The sequence below is a fragment of the Nelusetta ayraudi genome, unplaced genomic scaffold, assembly GCF_046127955.1.
Source record: "Nelusetta ayraudi isolate G7.1 ecotype Tasmania unplaced genomic scaffold, CSIRO-AGI_Nayr_v1 ptg000135l, whole genome shotgun sequence".
Taxonomy (NCBI): Eukaryota; Metazoa; Chordata; class Actinopteri; order Tetraodontiformes; family Monacanthidae; genus Nelusetta; species Nelusetta ayraudi.
The window spans coordinates 21,218,379-21,229,205 of record NW_027466185.1 but is presented as its reverse complement, the minus strand read 5'-3'; the positions used below and the strand labels follow the sequence as shown (position 1 = coordinate 21,229,205).

The following is a 10,827-nucleotide window of genomic DNA, read 5'->3' as shown; positions in this document are numbered from 1 at the left end:
TTTTCATCGCCCTCTAAAATTGCTAATTTCTCATTGAGATCAATAAAGTATGGATCTAAAATTCTGTGTTTTAAGCATTAAACCTTCAGCACTTTGTTTGTCCACTTTATTAACTATTGTGTCATTGTACCTCCAAGCAGCTTAGTTAGCCACAGTCCTGCATTGTGTAAAAACATTTATTTCTGCTTTTCAATTTTTATGATTAATTACCATCATTTGTCACAGTAACCACTTCCCTTTCCTTAAGCTTTACTATTAGTCGTTGAGTGAAAGCAAAACCAAACTATGCATTTGTCTCCTCCGTAACATTGAAGGATTAATTAAACTAAAAATCTATGTATTTTTATACAAGCAAAGAGTATTTGGCATTTTTTATTTGAAAATAATTCTAAGAAAAAAATGAAAAAAGGGTGCACAAATTATGATTGTAAATTAGTGTGTTTTTTTTATTTGCAGAGGAAACTTTTTAACTACAATCAACAGCACGCAACTTGTTTCCGATGCCTCGGCAGGATGGGAGCAGCTCAGGGCTCAACCAGCTGGAAGAGAGGGCAGAGAGAGGAAGAAAAGTGTCGGGTCAATCTGTTTTTAATTCAAACATTTCACATTTTGGACAGCAACCTTTTCCCAACCACTAAGTGCACATTCAAATGTCTCATGCAGCAAATAAAAACTGCGTGACGGGAACAGCGTCCCGTATAAAGTTTGCAGAGCTAAGACTACATTCACAGTAATAAACAGAGAAATGAAGGCACTGTGAGGAAAAGGGTGGGAAACAGAGGGAATACAGCACTGAATAGTCTGCTAAAAACAGATCAAATGTGTGAAATCTGCCAACTGGGACTGTTGAACATCTGCTACTGTTGTTCATTCCAACTGCCCAAGGGTACATACACACATCAGGACTCTCAGGACCAACATGGGGACAGTGTGCATGCAACATGATACCATTGCATACAGAATAGAGAGCAAACAGAAGAAGGTCAAGGGGGAAGGAGAGCCTGAAGGCCTTGACATTTATGTTGGGGGTGGGGTGGGGGGGGCAGGAGGAAAAATAATAAAGCGTTCCAAGGAGTCCCTGCATGCGAGCACGTCTGAGGGGCGTTCACGACGGAAGGGGTCTTCGGAAAAAGGAATGAGGAACAAAGGGAAGGTGAAGAAGAAAGAAGCCAACGAGAAAAGAAACACAAAAAAAACCAACAACCAAGGAATTCTCTCAGAACTGCCGCCGAGGGACGCAGCGAGCAGACGCCACTTTTATCTCTGAATGAGGGAAACCGGTCTATCTTCATCTGCGTTAAAATGATTTTCTTCTGAAATAAATAATACTGGCCTCTGTTCTCAGATGGAAAGCGAAAGAGCAAGTCTTTAAAAAAAAAGTGCTTTACAGTTCAATTCAACCTTAAATAAATACATAAATAAAAACAGAGGTTAAAGAGAGGTAAATATATTAGATTACATTTCGATAGCTGCGTTTCCATAACTGCGATTTGCAGCCGTTTTCAATAGAATGGTGTGAAGCGCATAAGCCGTAATTCTGGTCAAATCTCGTCCCGCGAGACCCCACTTAGGAGGATGGAGGTACAAAATTCCTTCCTGATAAATCTACATTTCGATGTTTGCTGTCAAGAATGGTGGTTATATTTTTCTCTTTGATGACTTGTAAAGAATAGTCCGTCTCCTCCGTCCAAACACAACGCGCCATTTTCACTTGAAGTGAACTGGTCACGTGACTCCGTACGTCACGTCTGCGAGTAAACGCAAAAAAAAAAAATGTGTTTCCATGACACTTTTGCAATACACCTCTACATGCATACGTCTGAAAAACCACCTCACGAAACCTTTCAGCGATATTTGAGAGGTTTTCCAAAGTTTAGTTGTTGTTTCCACTATCAGTTTTTAGATACTTGTTTTTTTGGTTTTTTTGGAAACGCAGCTAATGATGCAATTAAGTATTTGCTGCAAGTTCTGCCTAAGCTGGACGCGTAAAACTTAGCGTAACATTAGTTTGACAATGTAAAGGAGTAATAGAGGAAATGTGAGGTTTCCTAGTAAAGTTCAGCAGTGAGCGGCGGTCCACTCGCTGAGCTTACAAATGCGGGCTGTCGTCGTGGGAGGGGGGTGGGAGGTGGAGAGGGGGGGGGGGGGGGGGGGGGCACGACTATCGATTAAACACGGGCAAAACTGTCAAGTGAAACCCGGCGATCAATCTGCAATATTTTTAGCACCTCCGGATGAACAGCACGTCCGGAGAACACACACGTCTCTTCAGGGGTAAATGTCAGAGCTTTTGCGTGGCTGTTCACACTCCGTTCAACGTCCTACGTCGGTTCCTACGACCGGAATGCTGAGGTCCCGACGTTCCGCGGTTACTTTACGCTTTCGTCGCCATCGAGGCACTTGGTCAACTCTTGCGTCGTCTTCACCGTGAGAGGTTAAATGAGAGGAGCAGTCAAGGAGGGAGAAGGGAAGGATGACAGAAGGTTGGGTTGCTTTCTTAAAGGAAAAACACTTGGTCTTTACAGGCGCTGGCACGGACGGGGGCCTCCTTGGCGGCGGAGAAGGCAGCTACGATGGAGGCGAAGACCACGTTTGGACTCTTGGCGGCGTCGATGTCCTTGTGGAGGCCGCGAGCGCCGTAGTACTTGACCAGGGGGACGGTCTGCCGGTGGTAGGCGTCCAGGCGGGAATGCAGCGTCGTCTCGTTGTCGTCGCTTCGGCGGATGAGCGGCTCACCAGTTACCTGGGGGTGAGGGGTGGGGGGTGGGGCGGGTCGAGGAGGAAAGCGAGATGATGAAACCAGAGTTTTCATTTTTAGATGTTAAAACACGTGGGCGGTGAGAGGGACAGACGAGCTGCAAATGCCGACCACAACACGAGAAGCATCTGACCAATCTGAGCAGGTGACGAAATACACCGCGCTCTCTTCAATTTCTCATGACTGAGAAAACATGAATTAAAGCTTGTTACAACATCATAATGATTGCCTCACTACACTTTTCTTAGAAAGATAAAAACCCAGAGGAACTTCAGCCTCTAGACTGCAGTCAATTGTGAAGTCAGAAAAAATGTCAACTGCACTGCACTGTATATATATCCTCCACTACCAGTCAAAAGTTTGGACACAGCCTATGAATTTAATGTCTTTTCTTTCATTATCATGACTGTTGACATTGCAGTTTCTCACTGGAGGCATCAAAACTGCGTATGAACACACATGGGATTATGTAGGAAACAAAAGTGTAAAAAAACCTTTAACAAGTTTTTACATTTAAATTCTTCAAAACAGCCACCTTTCATAAAATGCTTATGCTTCGAGTTATTCAACGTGTTTTTCTTTGCTGCATAATTTGCTACATATATCTTGCTCATATGTTTCATGTCTGCAGTGTAGAAAGTTGTAAAGACATAAAAAAAAAAATTGCATGAGGAGGTGAGTCAAAAGTTTTTGACTGGTAGTGAATATATTACATGAACAAGACTTACTTATTCAGTACTTCTTTACTGTATTATATCCAACAGTGACACTGTTGGGATTTTTTTTTTACAGTTGTAACTGCAACAATCGAGAGGGGGGGGAACTAACAACAGCAGCTCGGTTGTAATTTGAAGTGCGATCAATAGTGTGGCAGTTGGACAGGACAGACGCAGGACGGCAGCTCGACTGCAAAGCCACGTGTGAATGATCATGAAGTGGCGATTCAGTGGAAACTCGTCTCTTCACGTACTGGGCTGACGCGAGAGACGACCACTTTCTTTGCATCAGAGATTTAGTTTTCCAAATACCCTCCAAATTTGGTAAAATGCATAAAATCACGTCGGTTCTAAGTGGCTGACCGTCGCTGACCGTCACCCCCCCCCCTGCTTTTTTACAGTCTGCCAGTGACTTTGTGTAGGCGACAGTTTTACGGTGCTTTCAAAGTGGGCCGATGGCAAAGTACACTTACGTCATCCTTCATGGGCTTTTTGGGGGGGTTGAACTCCTCGTGGTAGGAGCGGCCGCTCGGCTGATGAATTAGTCTGTGGTGAGAGACGGGGGGGGGGGGGGGGAGGACAAGGACGGGATGGGGAGATGAGAGTGGAAGGGCATCGGATGAATTGCCGACGGTGACTCACTGGCTACTTCGCTGTCCCTTTCTCATCCACACGCAGCAGCCCTTGGCCTATTTGGCCACTCTCGACAATCGACACAGAAAAACACCCCCCCCCCCACAACAACAAAAAAAAAAACAAGCTGTCCTTGATAAAGTGGAACAGACGGCCGATGTGGCACAGCTATTGTCGGGAAAACGGGAACAAACGCCACGTTGCGACAACACAACAAAGAATTTCACAACGCCAAAGTGGCGCCGGAGCGATGACCCGCAATTATATAAAAGTACACCTGCTCCCCGAGTGTGTGTGTGTGTGGGTGTGTGGGTGCGCGAGTTGAAAAACCGGAGCACAGCAGGAGAGACGGAAAGGTACGCACCTGGCGTCATGCGCTCCCAGCGTCCCCGGGTCCTCGCCGGGCCGACCTCAACCTGCTGAGCCGAAAGCTCGTAAGGGCGCAGCGGGTGTCGGTGCGACGCCGCTGCTGCCGTCACCACTGCTAAGGTCCTTGCACGCCGGGAGCGAATTGGCTAGGCGAATGATCCGCGCGCGCCATTTCAAAAGCTATTGAAGTCAACGGCACCGTACACACCGGCAGCCAACGTTCGCGCAGCGGAAAAGCGACGGATATTTTTTCGCTCCTGCGTCGAATTATTCGCAGGCGACAAGGCGAACGCCGGACTTCTGACCAAATCAAAAATGACGTTGGATGGTCGATGACGTCACATCAACACGTCGACGGTGCTCTCTCCCTCTGCAAACGCGGAGCCAGTTGACGGAGCGCTCCTCCAAATGTCCGACAGACATTTTTTGTTTTTTTAAGCCGTGGTGTAGAAAGCGGTGTTTCGTTTTATGCACGTTAAAACGAAAGTTCTCGGTCACCAAAAAAAAACAACAACAGGAACTTCAATAACTTGGTCAAAAGACGCTTTATTACCACCGCTTCTTCTTCATCTTCCACCTGCGCCGCAGCGTATTCACCTGACCTATGCATCCACCTGACGCACACAACACGCCCTCTCAAGACACAAAAAACAAATAATAATAATATAGTCTTATAATTTTAGCAATACAATAAGCACAAAACTCGTGTCCACTATAAACTAAGGCGGTCGGCATAAGAAAGTCATTAATTTAACGGCTGCAACACCTCTCTCAAGAACAATATTAGGTCAACCCAAATACTTGGATTCTTTTTCTTTTTGATTCAACCACTACCATGACATCATCACTTGAGGATGTAGTCGACTCCATTTGTTTCTCCTTCGGCACGACAGAAAGAGCCCCAAACTTCAGTCGCTTAGCGAATTTCAGACGTATAGAAAAAACAAAACAAAAAAAACCCGCTGGCGGAACGTTCGCCCTTTGCATCGCTTTGCCTTTTGCCCGGTGTGTAAGGAGCTTTACAATGAAGCCGTGACGTGGATCCTGCAATACTGCGCTCGACACAGGCGCGGCGGCGACGTTGCGGACCACTCACAGCACGACGAGCGAACGTCACGCACCCACTGGGCGAGGCAAAGTTCAAGGTTACCAGTTTTCTATCACGTCATGAGCGAAAAACAAAAAGTAGAGAAAAAGCCACCTGGTGCATACATGAACCCTTCCAGCAGGTGGCACCAGCAGCTGTCACTCCATGCAGCTCACTCCTTCCTTCCCTCCCTCCCTCCCTCTCTGCGGTCAGTTCTGCTCCCTCACAAAAATGTGTTCACGGAGACAGGCGGGGTATTTTTAAAGAGTGAGGTTTAATATGACAACGCTCTGTTTCAGTCAAGCCTGTAATCTGATCTGATCTGATCTGATCTGATCTCCATCTGTGCTGCAGGGGTCGCAGTGGAGCCACAAACTGACCGCTGGCTTCCCGGTGGCGGAATCGCAAACCAGCGGGGGACAGAAAACAGATGGAACTTCTCCGTCTGCTCTCTTCAATAATTGATGGTCCTACCTGCCGCAGATCCTGCGCACCAGCAGGGAGTCGTCCACGGAAAACTCAATGACCGAGTCCAGCTTCTCGGTCCTCTTGTCCAGCAAGTCGTCCAGCTGCGGGACACATGGGCAGGAGGTCAGACGTCGGGTGGGCTGACAGTTTGTTTTTAATTGTGCAGGGAAAAAAAAAAAAGATCCCGGCAGTTTTCTTCCACTGCGGCTGAGTAAGAACATCCGTTGAATGTAATGAGATGAAAACGCCACGGTGGGATAGCAACTCTGGACCTGTCTGAATTACAACATGTACTGCTATTTCTATTTGATTTTTTTTTTAAGTTTCAAAGAACAGAACAAAGTGCATCTGTCATTTATCAAACAACTTTGGAAAATTACGATATATGCAAAAAAAGTGCCATGTAAAAGTCTTAACAACCATGGTGTGCAACAAATGTGCACTGACAAGCTTTTGTCACTTTTCCCTCTCTTCTTTCTCACTTCCAGTATTCAGTTTACTCTCATCCAGAGGTGAGCAAAGCTCATCCTGTGAGATGCAGTCAATGACCAACGTATTTGCGATGCAAGAGAGCAGCATCACAGCACAGGGTAAATTCTGACCATCTCGGCTTGCTTGACCGTGCGAGGGAAGCCGTCGAGCAGGAAGCCCTTGCTGCAGGCTGGCGTGTCCAAGTTCTTCTCGATGAGCTCCACCACCATCTCGTCGCTGACCTGCACACAAACACAGAGAGACTTCTTAGCCGCTGAAGCAGTCGAACGGTGGCGTGTCAGTCTGGTCTGGGTCAAAGGCTCTGAAAGAATCCACACGCCACTGGCGCTCGGCCATCACAACACAGAGATGTGCAATGAACGAAACAGTTGTAAGAAGAAATAATGGGTCAATCACACTGAAATTGTGCTATATTAAGCAGAATATATATTTTTTTTCACGTAGATGTCTACAATAGCAATCGTTTCAAAGGATTATAGTTAGTCAGCTGGACAAACACCATGGTGAGGGAACTCATAGGATGCAGATGTTGACACAGGGCCTCAGAGAGGGCACAGAGGCAGAGGAAGAAAAACACAGAGACATCACACGAAGCAGAAGGCAGAGCGTTTCTCCTTTTTAACCATCGATGTCAATAGAATTAGGTTCTCACCAGTTTTCCAGCATCCATGGTCTGCTTGAGCCTCTTGCCAAGCTCAGAGCCTGAAGCCACCATGGCCCTCAGCATGTCTCCGGTGGCCAGGTGGCAGACGCAGTACTTCTCAGCCAGCCGAGGGGCCTGGAGGGAGAGGAGAGGGGCGACTGCTTCAGTTAAAAGGAGCTTTAAACACCAACTTGGTTAAACTCCAACTTTAGGCATTTGATAATCTGGGATGAGCGTGAGAGTGAACCATTTCATCCTGAAGTAGGGCTGTGCGATTCAAAAAAAAAGAAGGAAAACCTTAATTTTCCTCTCACAGGCTTCCAGGCTGTGTGCCTTATTTTACAAAATGTGAACGTTTTACACTTCATTCATTCACTGTTGTTCAAGATGATAGAAAAACCTTTTATTTTGAAAACTATGTTACGTGGAAGACAGTTAAGCTTGCCACTTTATCCACAGGGGGATTCATTTGTGTTTTCACTTTATTCCCAAATAAAGGAAATTCATCTTTGTTTATGAAGAACCTGTTCATTTTGAAGTGAAGTTTGGTAAAGGTGAGGTTCTTATTTCATTAATCCAAGAGATTCATCTTTGTTTGGTCAAGAAGACTGTAAAGTTGTCACTTTACTAAACCCAAGGAGGATTTATAGTATCTTTCAGTTGCACTTCATTCCCAATAGGAACATGTGTTTGTTCATTTATTTGAAATAATTTATTCCATTGTCTTTTGTAGTTTTACCAAAAAAATTGAGTTTTCGAAAAGAAAAAAAAAAAAAAAAAAAAAAAAATCAGGATTTTATTTTTGTCCAAAACCATCCCGCCCTATCCTGAAGGTGTGGGATAAATACCAGAGGAGGAGCTGGTCTGCGGCAGCCAGAGCTGGATGTTTATAGCAAACCATCTTAAATCATATTCAAAAATCGCAATGACTAAAAACTGCTGACTGACTTGGAAATACACCTTTGCTGAGTCATTGAGACATAATGACCAACACACAACAAGTACACCACAAGCATGTTGGCTGACTTGTGACAAGTGCTAATTTTGAAGAAGGGGAAGCCATCTCACAGTAAGTTGCCACCATCAGGCTGCGGCGACTGCTGTATTGTTGGTTCTGCTATAGAAGCTCCAGTTTGTCAAAATGTATAAATGGCCAAAATGTTTTTGTTTGACTTCAATCATACAATTCACAAAAAAAAGTGCAACCTCATTGGTCTTGTAACTCCAACCACCAGGCAAAGCTATCTGTTCAGAATGCACCAATGGAGAGCGCTGAATTCACTAAACACTACAGCCCTGTGGCAGGCCACTAGGGGGAGTTGACCAGAGACCTCAGTCCTTTAACCCATGAGGGGTGAAGTGACTCCCTTTCGACAAGGTTAGTTCCTTTTCTTGGTCGTAATCTTTGTCAATAAAGTTTCATGCAGCTCGTATTAACATACGAGAGATGCATCAGATACAGTTGCTCTAGAGGTCTGGAGCACTTTGGTTTTGTTTATTGAATTTGCAGCATTTCTCTCTTGCAGTTGCTTTTTTGGGTTAAGTGTATTTTAGTATTTACATTTGTTTCCTGTTTTGTTTTGTTTTTATACTGTTTTTGCTTGTACATTGCTTCTGTGACTGCAGAATCTCTTTTTCTGGGTCCATTTGTTTTACATGTGAGTGTTTTTAGTTTTGTGTCATCATTTCCCTATTTGTAGTATTCGGCCATTTATGATGCATTTGCCACTGTTGGCCATCGTAGTATTCCAGCAAGACATACTGCACAGTAATCATTCACTTAATCCCTTTGACCGTTTCTATGTTCATATAAAGGCAGAAATGAAAGTGAAATTGAGATCCAATTGATTCCCGAGGACAAACTGGAGCAAAAGCAAACTTGTCATTTTAGGAAATTCTGTTTTGAACAGTGAACATGGGGGCTTTTCTGCGATTTTATGGTTAAAGAGAGAGAAATGACTTGTGTTTGAAGAAAAAAACAACAAAAGGGACATTGTTTTTGACTTTCATCACATCTTGTTTAGACCTAAGCTAGAAGATAAAGTCAGTTGCTACCTCAACTGAACAACTGTCAAGGGAGAAATGAGATGCAACACAAACGTAAACATGCTGTATTGAGACGTATTGAAGGCATCCAACATCAGAGTGTGTCAGTGTTCATTGAACACGATACACTCTACGGGGTTAGGATTTCTATTAAAACAAATTTCTGAATCTGTTATGCCACTGCTATTATCAATTTATAACTGCCGTCTATACCTCAAATATACTAAGGTCAAGGACTAGTGTTGTAGTCAAGACCACACCAACCGAGACCAAGACATTATCAAGACTAGAGAGTATTAAGACCAAGACTTTATAGGTCAAAGAAAAATAACAAAACAGAAAAAAAAGGACCAGTATCGTTTTAAATCTAGCGTCTAAATCGAACAGCAAAAACTCTTTTCAGCAAGGTATGTTTTGATAATTTTCTTTAACATTTTTGCTTTTTAGACAACTATTTTGAGCTATATAAAAACAACAACAACAACAAAACCCAACTTTGCTTCGTAAAATTAAAAAAAAAATAACGTCACTAAGAGAAACAGACCTAAAAAAGAAGAAGCAGCAGCTAGATTATTTTCCGTTATCATCTGTCATTGTAGTGTTGGCTGAGTCTCGACTGATCTTGATCAAAAATCCCGAGTCCGCCCAGTCCGAGACCGGAACAAGACCCAGTAAAAATACCCAAGAGTCCGAGACGAGACCGAGACCCTTAAAAAGCTGTCTGGAGACCAAGACCAATCTCCAGCGTCACACGAGCACCCACGATAAACCCGTAGGACAACCACTCACATGTACACTTCACTTGCGGTAGCAGACATCAAATGAATGAAAAGTTTATGAAGACGGCCTTAAAAAAGCACCAACCGGCCGGCGCTTCTCTGAAAACTAGAGACACAAATGCAACCAGGTGGGGGCTTGAGGGCAGGCAGGTGAGTCTCAGGTTGAGCTGACAGAGCCACCGAGCGGCCATGCGCTGCGGTGCCTCCATGCTAACAGCTAACAGCTAGCCACGGTAGCTCGGTATCTGTCTCACCTGCGTCCCCTTACCGGCTCCGGGAGGGCCGAGTAAGATGGCGCGAATCCCTTCTTGTACATCCGCCACGGCCTCTTTAAGCTGCGTGCTGGGAGCCATGTCTGCGCCGCTCGACCACCTGGGCAGAAACTTTGCCAAAGTCCGTCCGCGTTCGTCCGGTTGACACTTGGGTGAAGTTGGAAAGGAAGGGAACGTGACTCCTCCCCCCCTTTGCTGGCGCTCGCTCTCGCGTTTGATTCGCTGACAGAGCGCTCTGTCAGAACACTGAGCGCTGATTGGTTGGAACTTGCGCTGCGTCATTGGGTGGACTTCCGAGAAGAAGGCTGATGGGATACGTAAGGATGTGTACTTGTGACACACACACACACACACACACACACACACACACACACAATTTTCATATCACAATAACAACAACCAAAGTTGAAGATTAATTTTTTTTTTTAATTGCCATTATAAAACAATGTTTATAGTTTAACAACATTGTTAAATGCGTCATAAATCTGACGAAGATCGTCTTCAAAAACAAGGACACACCAGAGAAATCAACCGAGAGGAAAAGCTTTGGTTTGCAAAGCAAAC

General features: G+C 44.7%; 1 protein-coding gene across 2 annotated transcripts; it reads right to left on the bottom strand.

The window, feature by feature from the left end:
• Window positions 1–419: 419 nt before the first annotated feature.
• ak2 (adenylate kinase 2) lies at window positions 420–10,437 on the bottom strand. Of its 2 annotated transcripts, XM_076011867.1 has the most exons (7): window positions 10,246–10,436; window positions 7,176–7,301; window positions 6,634–6,744; window positions 6,038–6,132; window positions 3,948–4,020; window positions 2,524–2,743; window positions 420–539 (listed from the first exon to the last, which is right to left on the bottom strand). In XM_076011867.1, exons 1-7 carry the CDS (start codon window positions 10,342–10,344, stop codon window positions 532–534), a joined length of 732 nt encoding a protein of 243 aa, XP_075867982.1. In that variant the 5' UTR covers window positions 10,345–10,436; the 3' UTR covers window positions 420–531. The 2 variants fall into 2 exon arrangements, with proteins under 2 accessions (XP_075867982.1, XP_075867981.1); XM_076011866.1 differs by lacking the exon at window positions 420–539 and having other exon boundaries at window positions 2,483–2,743; window positions 10,246–10,437.
• Window positions 10,438–10,827: the final 390 nt, after the last annotated feature.